The 15,215-nt window shown below is 37.4% G+C and overlaps 1 protein-coding gene across 4 annotated transcripts in view; it reads right to left on the reverse strand.

The window, feature by feature from the left end:
* The window catches only part of VRK2 (VRK serine/threonine kinase 2), an 89,870-nt gene that overhangs the window by 16,651 nt on the left and 58,004 nt on the right, over positions 1–15,215 (reverse strand). For all 4 annotated transcript variants that reach the window (XM_036751919.1, XM_036751922.1, XM_036751920.1 and 1 more), the window contains 2 exons: positions 4,715–4,835; positions 2,216–2,274 (listed from right to left, as the gene is read on the reverse strand). In XM_036751919.1, coding sequence (XP_036607814.1) covers positions 2,216–2,274; positions 4,715–4,835 — 180 coding nt within the window. The remainder of the gene's footprint in view (positions 1–2,215; positions 2,275–4,714; positions 4,836–15,215) is intronic.

Raw genomic sequence — 15,215 nt, forward strand, 5'->3', positions numbered from 1 at the left:
TTTTTTAACTTATTTTTTAAAGCAGCCTTTCATTCCTATCTCTCACTCCAGCAAAAAAAAAAAAAAATGAAGGCTGCTGGTATAAAGTGCCAAGGACACAGTGATACAAAAAGGTAAAACAAACTCATGCATATTCCTCCCATTTAAGACATCCTCCCCAATTAGAATGTAAGCTCCTTGAGGGCAGGGACTTACTTTCTTTCCACGTATATGTATATTCCTAGCACTAACCACAATGTTGGGCTCATTGAAAGCACTTAATAAATAATTACTAAATGACTGACTAGAAAAGGCTGTTGAAATTAGGGAGATGACTGGGGCAACTTCTTACTGTAAACAGAACTTGTTCAAAATTGGCAGACACACTGGGTGTCACCTTTATCTCAGAGGGCCTCATCAGGCAGCTTAGGTGGTATGATGAGACCTGACACTTACTTGCTGACCCTGGGCAAATCAACTTCACTTCTCTCATTTTCAGTTTCCTCCTCTGCAAATGAGAATAAGAGCACCCTACCACCCAGGGATGTCATGAGGATCACATGAGATGCGTTCAGTCACTTCAGTTGGATCCAACTCTTCATGACACCATTTGGGGTTTTCTTGGCAAAAATACTGGAGTGGTTCACTATTTCCTTCTCAAGCTTGTTTTATAGGTGAGGAAATGGAAGTAAACAGGGTGAAGTGACTTGCCAGACACAGCTTGCAAGTGTCTGAAGCCAGATTTGAACTCAGGAAAATGAGTCTTCCTCATTCCAGGCCTAGCACTCTATCCACTGTGCACTGTTGTCTCTCAAATGAGATGCCAAATGAGATTGTGTAAATCACTTTACAAACCTTCTCCAGCTCAGGAAACTGAGGTAAACAGCGTTAAGTGATTTGCCCTGGATCATACAGTTAGTAAGTGTCTGAGGCCAGATTTGAATCCAAGAAGATGAGCAAAACCAGTGTTCCATCCACTGCGCCACCTAGCTGTCCTTAAAGCATCATATAAATGCTAGTTATTACAGGACTGAAGATTTAAAGCTCAAATAGGCCTCAGACTGACCATATAGTCCAAGCCTTTGGTTGGGCTTTATGAGCCACTAAGTGGTTAAGCTGTTTAAGTGGTTAAATGACTTGCCTTAAGTCACACAGGAAGAAAAGAACAGAGGAATTGGAACCCGAGTCATTTCCTTCCATACACACACACACACACACACACACACACACACACACACACACACACACACAAACACACGTACATACACACACATACATATTTAGGTAAACAAATGACTAGATATATCAACAATGACTGTACTTTTCAACTCTTGGATAGACGTCATGGTGGGGCTGCTTCACGTTAGGCTGATATGCAAGGTACAAAGGGTCCCTAAAAGAGTTATCCAACTGCTCATCTGGGGACTCAGGGAGCAAGAATCCTCTCTGCTTATCACCCTCTGTGATGAAAGAAAGCCTGACAATATAAGCCAAGCTGGCCCTTTTCTGGGCTTCTACACGACAGTCTGACTCAGTAGTTAAACCAGAGCTCAACAATGGGCCATGGATGCATATACAAATGACAACAGCGTGGGTGATACTGATAATGCTGTCAATTAAAGAATGAAGGCAACCTCTAAACAGCTTCAGAGAAAAAACAACTTAATTCATTTCTATACACAAAGCTCCTGTGTCTTGGTTAAGCTAGAAGTTCCTGTTACCTGTTCAGTGTAAAAGTAAAGTACTTATTTGTTGTATTTAGTCTTTCATTAAGCACCACCGCCACCACACATGCTTAATAACAAGCAGTCATCTTTTCCTGGAACAATAGTTTCTATAACTTTTTCTTCTGGTGCCCATCAATGCATTTCTTTAAATTATAAATGAGCAAGAAAAAAAAAGTGTTAACACATGCACCTGAAACGAGGTACACTTGGTTGTTAAGTCCTTGCAAGATTCTCAAGACACTAACCCCTAAAGAATAACCAATTAGCAGAGTAATTCTACCACTACTAGAAATCTGCTTATTTTCTATTGTAGGCTCATATTCTTTGGCAAAAAATACACTAAATTATCAAAACCTTTGTTTTCCCCATTCTAAACAGCAACCTGTCTATGATGAATTTTCTTTTTCTTTTTTTAGGGTGGTGGTGGTGTGGAGGTGGTGAGTGAAGGAGGAAGATGGGCAAAGTCACTGAGCCATAAAATGTACAATAGAGGCGATAATCAGACTTACGGCAGCTGTTTCCAGAAGGATTCCACTTCATCACTGAATTGGGGAGCTCATCCAGAAGACTAAAACAGAGCAAAGCACATATTCAATTTGTTTTATAGCAGGTATTCATTTGAAAAATTAGCCAACGATAAAATTCGGCTTATATGGGGAAGGGATCCTTGAGAGGCCAACTACTGGCAACCTTACTCCCATCATATCTGGGCAGGCAGGGAGGAAAGGCCAGAATTCCTGCTGACCAGCCCTAATTTTTAACCAGAGTCAGGACACTGTGGAATGAGAAGCAGAATGCTCTGATTTTAATAAGTCCATGTGAATGGGATGTCTAGGTTAACTTTGGGAATGAAATCTGTCATAATTATTCTCCACAGAAACATTTTAAGAGAAAATTGAATTAAATGTCAGTGTTTTGTCCTTTTAAAATAATAGTGATAGCTCATTTATATGGCACTTTAAGGTTTGCAAAGATTCTTATGTACACTATTTCATTTGATCTAAAACATAAAAATGGAGGAGGGGGAGGGATGAATTTTTAGGACACTTGAAATTGATTTTTAAACCTTCTTACTTAGGCAGTTCCATTTGAAAAATTCAAATCACATTGATAATTTGTCTCCTCATAAGAAATGGTTTTGACTAAGCTATAATAAACATTTGTCTCCTCATAAGAAATGGTTTTGACTAAGCTATAATAAACAGGTTGACAAGCAAAGGTCTAAAAAAATGATGCTTTTTCCCCCAATCTAGATTTCCATATATATATATCTCTTGCATTGGACTGGACATAAACAGTTCTTTCTATTGCACTCAGCTGTGTGCACTACAAATACTAAAAATGCAACTTAACATTCTTGTGGTACGCACTTCACGGCACAAACCCAGACATATGCAAAACCACGACAACAAACACATCGTGTGCTCATTTCAATTTGTAATGTCACCGTGGCCTAGGAAAATAAGCGGCATAAAGGAAGAGTTTACAAACACACCAAAATGAGGATATTCAGCGTTATATCTCCCCACAGTAAACATAACTGGGACAGATTGTGTATAGATGTGTGTGTGTACACACATATTACATATATGCTAGGCTTCTATTGTCATGCAGAATAACAGAAAATACCACAAATTAGCCAAAGACCTATGATGTGGTGATTGGGGGCAGTGAGAACCTGTACTATTCCACATTGATTAGATCAACACCAGGCTACAGATAGACTAATGAAAAAAAAAGTTAACACAGTATTTGGTAGTATTTTATTAAAATAAACCATATCTATTTAGTTCCAATTATCCTAACAATACTATACGAACTCAAGTTCATTTTTCTCACTCAGCAAACTAGAGTGTAATACCTTGCATTTCTTGATTCTAACTGGACCAGAGCATTGCATGTAAACATCTGTCTTTCCGAGTATTTATGTGGCTCACATTGTGAAGAATGCCAGGTGTCCAAGGGTTAATTTGGACACATGGATCACTGAAGAGCATGAATGATTGATGGAACGTTGAATTACGGCTACGTGTTAGTTTGGGGTGGGGAAAAGGAGCAAAAGGGCTATGGCAAGCCAAACTTCCAAAGGAGAAATATTAAATATAACATATGTCAACATTTACAAATGTAGTCTGTGTTATCCAGAATCTGCAGGCTAACCTTTCTCTCTGCTGAGAGCTGATGCCACACAATTTGCAGATTGATTTCTGTGCATCAGTTATCCCTCTCGTGTACTTCTGTTGTGACTTGCCCTACTTAAAACTTTGCTGCCTTTTCCAATTGTAATGTTACATCCATGGATAACTACTGCCGAGCGCATCTTGGTCTATAATGAAAAACTGGTTACTTTGTGCTGCGTGCAATTGACTTTCTCAAGCCTGATCAGTGAGAAAATGCAAGAGCGGGAATGTGCTGGGTTCTTATTCTGACCTAATTCCCATTCTAACACAGATTCTGGCTAATAAAAAGTTGGATTTGGAATTCTGATAATGCTTATGTGGCTGTAAGATCATCTGCCTCCTATATGCAACTTTAAACAAAAGGTTTTTCTATAAAAGAAAACACATCTCCTCTAAGCCACAAGACTGGGACATTCTCAGCTGAAAAACAAAACATGGTTCACTCCGTCCCCATGTTAACACTGATGCTTGGCACAGTTAATGTCACCCATACTCAATTCTCAATACTCATTTACTTGTGTACATATGAATATAAAGATGTTATTCCTTGACAATAACACCATCTAGAATCTAAGCTTTGGAAATCCCTAAAAAGGGAACAAATAAACTGCTTTGTCTTACTATAGAGCTTATCTACATGTGTATTTATGGGTGGCTTCTCAGAGTTTACATCTTCCCAGTGCTTCTTACGATATTTTTTTAATTAAAGAAATTTGCTTTAGCTTTCATGTAGGGTGAAAGGCGATCTTCTCCAGGATGTCAGATTTCTTTGATGTTTCCTTTCAGACCTGCTTTTGTAAATGATGGAATACTTAAAAAAGTGTGTACTTTGTTTTAGCAGTCTGGACGGCCACAGGGTCTTTCAGGTTCTGTTCCCAGGGCAGTTTCCCACATAGCCATTGCAGCATGCAGTAGCCGAGAATTTCAAGGTCGCCTCTTCTAGATGGGGCTAAAAGAGTAAGCATCGAGAGAAAAAGAACGATGAAGGATAAGGAGAAATAGAAAGGGCTTTGACTGAACTACTGTGGATGAAATATGAAAAAGCCAAATGGGCAAAAGTGTTTTGTTTGTTCAGCTGGAGCAGAGCTAAAACGCCCAGGCTCTTGGCCCCAGTCCACAGACAGGCAGTGACTTGTTGCTGTTGAAAGTGAGGGTCAGTTTCCTCACCTCCTCCAACTTCATCCTTCCTTAGTCTGGCCTGTCACATGAACTTGATCCCCATGGCCTCTGACATGATCCAGACAGCCCATAACCCGGCACCAACACTTTCTCAAAGAGCCAAGCAGTAAAACAAAGAAATAAATGTCTGCAACTAAATTACTAACACATGTTCCAGGAAGTCCATGGGGTCTGCATTGGTCATGCAGAGACCCTCTGAGTGCAGACTAAACATTGATGGCCTTTCCTTTACTGCTACACAAGCAGCAGTGGAAGCTAGAGAAGGAATGGCAAAACTGCCATCTAGTGTACAGCTGAGAACCCTGGGCTCATCAGAACCTTTTTCCAAACATTTGCCTGGGCCTAAGCTGCAATGGAGGTACGAATGGGGGGACGGTGCCTTCAAATCATGTAAGGTTTATTTCTAGGTAAAAGGAGAGCTGACATACTACTGGGGTATTGTGGAGGGAGGAAGAGGGAGTAAGGACCACCAAGTATTTCTTGATGTGAGAAACTATAGCTTCAACATGTGGAGTTTTAAAATTGAGTTATCTTTTCCTAAAAACAAACAAACAAACAAAAACACCTTATTAAAAGGAGAAATGAATATTTCCAGGCTACTGTAAGTCCCCCACACAAACTGAGTGGATTCAGCAAAATTATACACATGACTTCAAGAGTACTTTGCTACTCCAAAGAGGGATGACATGATCTAGAGCAATGGAACAAAACCAGTAACAGAGTTATTTGGTACTTGATTGACAAGTCCTCATATTAATGGATGAACAAATCCTCAAGAGTGTCAACTACTTTTCTAGTTATTCTAAAGTTGGCTTGAACAATGGGCTAGTATTTAAAGCTACATATCTATAAGAATTAATCTGAGCAGGAACATATAAGCTCAGAGAGCTGTATATAATACAATGAATTAAACTTGCTGTAAACAGGTATCATATTTTATGGGGTTTCATTAAATAAATTCTGAAAAGTCACTTAGCAAACTTATTTTTTAATTTAAAAAGTCATCTACTAAGAGCAATGGTGCCAACACATCATAACTGTTTCTTGTTACCATACATAAGTTATCATAAAAGCAAAAGACAAGATTAGCTCTTACACGTACTCTATCTTAACTGCTATTAGAGTATTGGATTATTAAAGGCCCTTCAATCTAGCAGAATGCTACATGATCCCTCGGGTATCATTTATTTTCTGCACCAGATTCAACAATGTCCTAATGCAAGACTTGGCTCTCATATTAAAATAAAAACACAATCTCTACCACTTGCTGTTCTGTAGTGATTTCTTCAGTAATAAATCTCCCATTAATAGTGGAATGGTTCCATTCATACAGATGTTTTCACAAAGCCTTTTTCCATCATGGCCATTCCAGATTACCACCACATAAACCAGTGCTTTTGATTTCAGATCCTCCAATTTCCACAAAATGATCTTCTGTCACCTGTTTGGATGATACAGGCTATATGCAAATGGACTCTTGCAGAAGTCGTCAATATGAAAATAGAATGGGCATCCCCCGTGCCCCCATTTTCCCCCCTACTGAAGGAGTAATTGATATAAATAATCACAAGTCTTTTACATTTCTGAAATCAATCTATCTTAACTGGTCTTCATCTGAAATAGCCCTTGGAGAGTTAACTTTTACTTCACTATTACAGCTTGACTTTACCTAATTAAAATAAATTCTCATTCACATTTTCAGTCTTTTGCCCATTTTCTGATCTTTTGCACCCATATACTAACATTACCTTCAGAGCTAGTGTTTTTACTACTGTGGACACTGAATTCAAAAGGAAAAAAAAAGCCTTCATTTAAACAAAGAATACTATCACCACTGAAGAGGGAATTAATGAATTAGAAAAGCAGTTGCTACCTACAGATAAGGACAGAAACTTAAAAGTTACAACTTTTTGTGAAGTTGAGCCCCCAGACATTCTAACAATGATTATTTCTTTTTTTCTTCCTTTCAAACTTTATATTTTTAAGAGCTGGTAAAGGCTCAGAAATGCCTCAGAAAGGCATTTCTTTGCAGTCAAAATTTTTGCTGGCAAGAATATCATTCACAAAAGCAAGGCTAGTTTTAATCCCTGATAAATTACAAGTAAAAAATTCTTACTTATGACTCAACATCCCCATAGCGACAAGTACATATAGTTAACCTGAAAATGAATTATCCCAGCTGAAATGTTCTAAAGTTTAATTTTTAAAAATACAGTTCTTTTGAAAGAATTTATAAATGGTTCCACTGCTTTTTAGAGAACTATTTTCAAAGAAACTGTAAAGATCATAAATAAGTTATACTTCTCCTTTTTATATATTTTTCATACTTTGTGGGTGTGTGCCATCTCTTACCCTTTAATGCCCCTTGGCACACACTACAATTCTCAACTTTGACTTCCACAGACATTCATTAAGCACCTACTGTGTGCAGAGTTCTGTGGTAGGTATAGAAGAGTCAATAATACACAATATCTGAATTCAGTGACCTCATGATCTAATAGGAGAATAAGACCTTAATACAAATGCTTTGCCATAAAACACATCAATTTTTCAAGTCAAGCTTATAATTAATTGAATCACTTGTACTTGTGCAACAGTTTAGTAAAAAAAAAAAAATGAAGATCCAAACTTGGAATCTGTGGCATTCTCTCAGCGAAATGTGATAAATTTTCAATACTAAGGCAGATTTGCTTATAGCTTCTCTCAAAACAAGTGATAACATCCCTCTAAAAGAATAAATTCTGCTTAAAGCTGGGTATATCATTTATATTTGGCCTATTAATATGAAACAATTCCAGTTTGCAAACTTTTGAGGTTCTCAAAGGTCTGATAGTCCAACTCTTTAAAATATCTCTATAAGTGAAAATAGTTCCTGAAAATATAACTATGTAATTCATGGACACCAGTTGGCAGAAAGGGAGAGTGAGTATTAATTCTACTTCAGAACGCAATTCTAGGATAATTTTACGGCAGATGACATTTCATACTATACACTGTATACACAACTACCTTTCTTACTGAAACTGTGTGTAGTTACAGAAGTCTGTGTCCCAGGTTTACAGGGGGATACTTTATTACTATTTTTCATGCTATGCCAATTAAATGGCACAGCCATTTCCTTTGGGGAGGGGGTAAGAGGGTGGTGGGGAGGGAAATGGCACTTGTACACACAAAACCAAAGACGGAACTTCTATCATTTGGGCTTATGAATTCTAAAAACTGGTACTTCCATTCAAGCATATGAAGATAGAAGCCCAGTGGAAAAGAATACTGGCTCTAGATTCAGAGATGGATCTTGGCTCAAATTCTACTTAAGATAAATTCCAGTTTGGCTAAATCACTCTAACCTCTGTAGACCTTGTTCTCCTAAGTAGTAAGATGACAGGCAGTCCTTTTTAGCCTCAGATCTATGATCCTGTGAGATCCTGTCTGTCCAAAGATAAATGAGCTCTGGACAAAGGAAGTGGGCAGAGTGCCAGTGTCCAGAACTCCAAGTGGGATCACCAATAAAAAAGCCTTCCTATGCCACAAAGTTTCTTTCTTTGAAGAGTTACTTTCACAGAATCTCAGTGTCAGACGGGACTCGAGAGGCTGAAACATCCAACTCCTAATTGCTATATGCAATTAAATGATTATAAGACTCTAGTACTAATTTCAGAAAACATGCAGTCAGTTCAAGGAAATGAATTGTTTCGGGTCAGGATCACTGCTGTTCAGCCTTTGCCTTTTAAAGAGGACCAATGGCATCAGGGATGTCTTGACTTGCACACGAATTAGATTTAAGTGGGGCAGAGTCAGAGTAAAATATCTCCATTCATATTGGCTGGAGCTTGACTAGTGTAGAGGGGAAGGGTGAGTGAGGGTATTGCTTAGAGAGTGTGGCTGTTATTCACCCCTGTCTAGTTTTGTTGCTTACAACATATTACAACAGCATGATACAAGAAAAAATCATTTAACAGACACTATGAACTGGAAAACATCTACTTCAGGCAGCTATGCAGTGTAGTGGATACAGCGCTGTGCCTGGAGGCAGCAAAATCTGAGTTCAAATCCAGACACACACTTACTAGCTGTGGGACCTTAGGCAAATCACTTAACCTCTCTCTACCCCTCAACTGTAAAATGGGGATCATAATAGCACTTAGGCTGAAGAGTTGTCCTGAGGATCAAATGACCTAACACTTGTAAAGCACTTAACAGAGTGCCTGGCATATAGGTTCTATGTGAATGTTTATTTCCTTCCTTGCTAAATGACTGATATATGAAGGAAAAGGACAGTAAGATAACCAAAGCAAGGAAATCCTTTCCCAAGAGGTTGATGATGAACATGTGGAAAATCAAAAGAGCAAGGGATGTGTTGTTTTTCTATCTGAGCAACAAATGGAAATCATGGCTCGTGAAGTTCTGTCTGGAGTGGTAAAGAGCTGAGTGTTTTTATGATGACTTCTGGAGTCCAGATCTGTGATTTCATCAGTGGGAAGATCTCCTTAGTGTGAACACTTCCTCCTCCACTGATAAAGAACTGTAATGTTGCAACTTATATTCTTAGAGGATAGTGTTTAATGCTTTATTTGAAGTATAGCATATTGCTCTCCCTTTCAGAAACTGCAGTAATATCCAGGCAGAAGAATAATAGCCTCTGAGTCAGGAAACCTGGGTTTTCAGTCATGCCTCCGACACATTCTGCCTGTGTAATGCTAGTCAAGTTACTTAACCTCTCTAAGAACATAAGTTGCACAGAGTGGTAAAGAGTACACTGGATGTAGAGTCAAGAATTGGGTTCAAAATGAACTCAGCCCCTTGGCTTACCTACTTCATCATCATCATCTCTATTATTTATGTAGTGCTTTAAGTCTTGCAAAACACTTAGCAAATATCATTTCATTTTATCTTCACAAAAAACCATAGGAATACATTAGCATGATGACATTCATTGTGCAGATGAGGAAAATGAGGCCCATAGAATTTGCCCAGAGTCATACTGCTAAGTGAGTGTTTTAAGCTGGATTTGAATTCAGGTCTTCCAGACTCCAGGTCCAGCGCTGCTTCTAAGCTTCTGTTTCATCATTTATAAAATGGAGTCAATAACACACTTACCTCACAGGTCTATTGTGAGGATCAAAGGAAAATTTATGTTAACTGTCTTACAAATGAAGGGCAGGTATCACTATTGCTAATATTAACAATAAACAGTCTCCATCGCAGAAATAATAGTGACTACATGCCTAACTAAGGGGATTTGGTTTGCTTTACACTGGTTTATCTGGTAGAGTGAATACATCACCCAATCAAAGAGTTCTGCTAGGAGTACAAAGAAATGTGGTTAAGATATATGCCAACACTGAAAAGTCAACCCTAAATGCCAAATCTGAGAGGGGGGAGCAGGGGAAGGAGGAGGGAAAGAGAAAAATTGTGTCCACAACAAATGCTGTTTCTTGGATGATGTATGACACCATATTTTTTTATTAGAGCTGATATACAGACTATGGAAAACAGCCAATTTTATCTACATGTAGACATAACCACCCACTTTTATTGCTATTTGACTAGCCACTGTTTGAACTAGCATGGTTCCTCATTAAGAAAGGGGTTAATTTTTTTGTCATTTGCCATTTAAGAAAACTAGTACAGAGCATAAACCATGTCATTTTTCCAGGTTTTGAAACATATAAATACATTTTCAGTTTATTTCACATACATTCTGTAAATCTGAGGGCTTGATTATGAGTGAAGGGAAGCCATGCAAGAAATAACACTTTTAAGGCTTAGATTTCCTGCATATGCAGCAAGTGACTAAAAACAATAATAATAATATAGTACATAACATTTCCTTCTACTGTAAAAAAGAAAATTATCCTGAAATTCCCTGCACACACCAACATATTTTAAGAAGAATGTAATTTAGATAGCTTATACTCTTCTTATGGTCATCAATGATGGCAAATTAAAATGGGTCTTACATACTCAATGCACAGGTCTGGAGTATTTAGAGAAGCTCAATATGTTAAGTGCAGTATATCTCCAGAGAAATTAGGTATTGACTGCATGCCTCAGTGAGTAGAAAATCTACAAAAATCCATACTATGTATTGATCTAAATATTACTTTTTAACACTACTAACAATGTAACAAATTTTAAAAAGGTGCATTTGACGCAGATATAATTCTTTTTAATTATCAAGCAACAAGCCTGAAGTGGTGCATGGTTTATACATCTTGGGTTTCATAAAAAATAAAAAATGAACAAGGAAAAATTTCAGTCCAATCTGTTTTCTTCTAATTTTACACTAAATGAAACACCTTAGCCCCTCAGAAAATACCTTTGGGTCACATGAAAGAATTAAGTTTGGAATAATCCATGATTAAAAATGTATACAAAATTTGCTTCAGTAATATCATCTTTATTTTTTTTTGACAGCAATAATAGAACAAGCTAATAGCCAAGAAGTCTTTTTTAACTCAACGATAAGACACTCAGATGGAAAAGCTGATTGGCAAAAATCACCTCTTACAAGCTACCTCATTATAAAAACCCAATTATTCCAAACAAAAATGAGGTTTAGAGCTTCAGTTCCCAGATCACCATTACAAATAGCAGCAAAAACCAGACATTCTAGTCAGATTACCATAAATGGCCAACTCATACGTTAATTCTAAATTGAAACCGGAATATCTCACTGGGTCTGATAGCAATATGTCAACATTTCTGAATTTTTACAGCAGGTGCGCATCAAATATTCTGACAGTTTTCTTTGTTTACATGTATTAAGTTTTTATGGTATTTCTTTGTTTACTGAGTAGAGGAGAGGCTACTCTCAGATCAAGCTACATAGTTAGTATACTAAAAGCTCACAAATGAATTTTTAGGGATGTGAACCAATGAATTTAAGGACTTCCCCATATGGGGACTATGCTGATGATGAACCCTCTATGACATAATAGATGGGATCTAAGGGAGTTGCTTGAGCCACACAGATCCTATATGACTTTCCTAGGATAAAACATCTACCTGTCTGAAGCAGGATTTGAGTCTTTCTGACTCCAGCACTCTAACCATGACACCACACTACTATTATTCAATTCACAGGCACAAAAATTTATGGATCTCTTTTGTCTGAACTTCAGGCACAAATATACAATATAACTCAATGAAATTTCAGACCAAAAAAAAAAACCCATCAATTTTTGTTTCCGTTTGTTTTATTTTTGTTTTGAAGCAATGGGAATTAGGTGACTTGCTCAGGGTCACACAACTAGTAAATGTCAAGTGCCTGAAGCAAATAATTTTATTTTTTAAAATTCAGTATGGCTTAATGAATTTCATTAATTTAATTTAGCATAAATCAAAAATGTAATTTTTCTTTGTCATTTTCTATAGCTGGGTCTATCTTTTGCTATAACAATTGGTTAAGAAATAATAATATTAGCTAACATATAAATAGCATTTTACATATATTATCTCACTTGATTCTCACAAAAATCCTATGAGGCAGACTCTATTATTACCTCTATTTTCCAGATTATAAACCTGAGACTGAGAAGTTAAGTGACTTTTTCAGGGCCCTACAGCTGGTAAATATGTGAGGCAGTGTTCAAATGTGCTCAATCTACTATGCCATCTAACTGCCCAAATGAAATTAAAACAACTGATGGTTTTCTCTACATAGCTGGTATGTACTAACCATATGATATGAAAAATGTCTTCACTGAATTTCTGACCTGACTGTAGCCTATCCAGTTTGTAGTAAAATCAAGGAGGCAAGGCAACTAAGCTATTAAAATGGAAAGGCAAAAACTCATCTCAGTAATCCTAAAGAGGGTGTGTAAACCTGTCTTCTATTCAGAGGTTAGCTGAAGGTAGCATATAAAATCAGTGAGAACTCAGACCTATGGACTAGCATCCCCAAAGGGGCCTTGATATTATGCCTGCAGAGTATATTGGCAGGAGGAAGGGCATGACAGCCTGAGGACACCTCTTCTTGGAAGAATAATTCATCATCAGGGACTGCTTGCATGGCTTTTCTTATGCATTTGTTTGTATTTCTGCGTTGTTTGTTCTTGGGAAAGTATTACGGATTGGGATATGCTATTAGCTGCCTAAGGAATAAAGTCCAGAATCCAAAAAAGAGCTGGGTGATGACATAAGTTCAGAAACCGTTGTTTCCTTGACAATACCTTCTGAACCCTTCCATATTGTCTCCAGTGTGCCTGTGTGAGCAGAAGTCACAGTTTTATAGAAACTGTGCACAAAAAGTATAAATGGAAAAAGGAGGAAGAAAGCATATTACACCTACACTGTGTGCAACATATGGATTCATAAAAGTTTTGTAAAAATCAAATCCTATTTTAAATGGACTAGTGGAGCTTTCTACTTTGAATCTTACGGTGAATTCTTTTGCAAAGTGTCTTTTGATTAATCTATCTTTCCAATAAATACTGATGTTCTATATGTTGTGTTTGCAAACCACATCTATGGGTTAAGCCTAATAAAGAAGGAAATAAATTAGGAATTTGATCAGTTTACTAAATAAATGGTGATCCTGATTTCATTCTTGGCAAATCAAGAACCTAGATGCAAAAATCCATTTGTCAAAACTTATTATTTTCCAGGAAAAACAATGACCCCGAAAGTATACTGGGTAATGGAAAAAAAACCTGTCTCTTTTCTTCTAAAAGATAAACCATTCAGGTCATAATCCCATGCATTAGAGGAAAAGAATGACACAATTAGAGCTGGCACGGCACAAACCTAGGCCCATCCAATAGGGAATACTACCAGAGTAGCAGTTTCAGAGATGGAAACTGCCAGCTGGAAATGGGAAACTTAACCTCAGTGTGCAAAGGTGGAGGGTAGAAAAAAATGTAAAGTGTGCATTTACTACCTCCAAAGTGCCAAGCCATTGAGGCAAGGTGGCACAATTTTATATTCTTGCCTTGGGTACAAAATTAGCTAGTTATATAAGGTGCCAGAAAGTTCTGCAGCATATTAGAGATTTAAGGGTTTTTACTGGAGGAAGGAGAAGGGTGATTAACAGAAAATAGCTCAAAAGTCACAATTAATTCAGTGTCGTAGTTGTTTCAGTTAAGATAGGTGAAATACTTGGGTCAATCATATTGTAGCATAGTTATATTACCAAACTAATGCCAGCTGAGGAGATGCAAAATTTCCAGTTACAGTGATGTGAGATAAACATCTTAAATTCCTCCCAAAAGCCTCACTCTGCCAATAATCTGGCAAAAGATAAAATAAATACAATCACAATCTGCAACTAATTTAGGCAGAAAAAAGCTTTAACCTAAAAAACCATCAGTAAACATTTTAAAATATGAATATGAGTTGGATTAAAACTTATTTATGTAAGTGGTTTTCATTAGGTATGACAAATTTAAATTAAAATATATTTATTGGCCACCTGAGACATGGTATGTGGAGGCAAATATATAAATAATTATTACTTTTCAAACTTAATTCTACATGAGTAAAAAACAGTAACTCTTTTTACTCTATACTCAGAGGAAAGAGATGAGTTCCTACCTTTGAAAACTGACCCTGGGCTGGGCATGGTGACACATACCTGTAATCCCTGCCACGGGGTAGGTAGACTAAGGCTGGTGGTTTAGTTCAGGATTCTTGAGCTGCAGTGGGCTAAGCTTACTGAGTGTTCTCCAGAAATCTAGCACCAACATAGTGAGCTCCAGGGAAAGGGGGAACATCAGGTTTTGAAACTGAATTACCTCAGGTTAGAAAACAGAATAGATCAAATCTCCTGTGCTGTAAGAGTGGGACCAAGCCCATGAGTGACTCCCATACTTCCACAACCTGGGCTAGGCAGGAAGACCCAGTCTTTCCAGAAAGAAAAAAAATTACCCTGAAAACACTTCCTTGGTGGAAGAAAATACAGTTGACAATCTTATTTCATTTTTCCATTGGCCTACCTTAAACTACCATGGGTTTTAATAGCTCTGGCAAATTATCAAGACCCTCTACATTACATGGTCAATGGGCCTTTTAATAGAAAAGGCAATAATACACAGTTGTTTGTGCCAACTAAAACTCGTTAGAAAGTATTAGTTTAAGGTAACAGTTCAGCAGCTATTAACAAGTGCAAGTTTCTAATTGTAATTAGTGACACTATAGTCCTTTCCAAAAG

The sequence above is a fragment of the Trichosurus vulpecula genome, chromosome 3 (genome assembly GCF_011100635.1).
Source record: "Trichosurus vulpecula isolate mTriVul1 chromosome 3, mTriVul1.pri, whole genome shotgun sequence".
NCBI classification, from domain to species: domain Eukaryota; kingdom Metazoa; phylum Chordata; class Mammalia; order Diprotodontia; family Phalangeridae; genus Trichosurus; species Trichosurus vulpecula.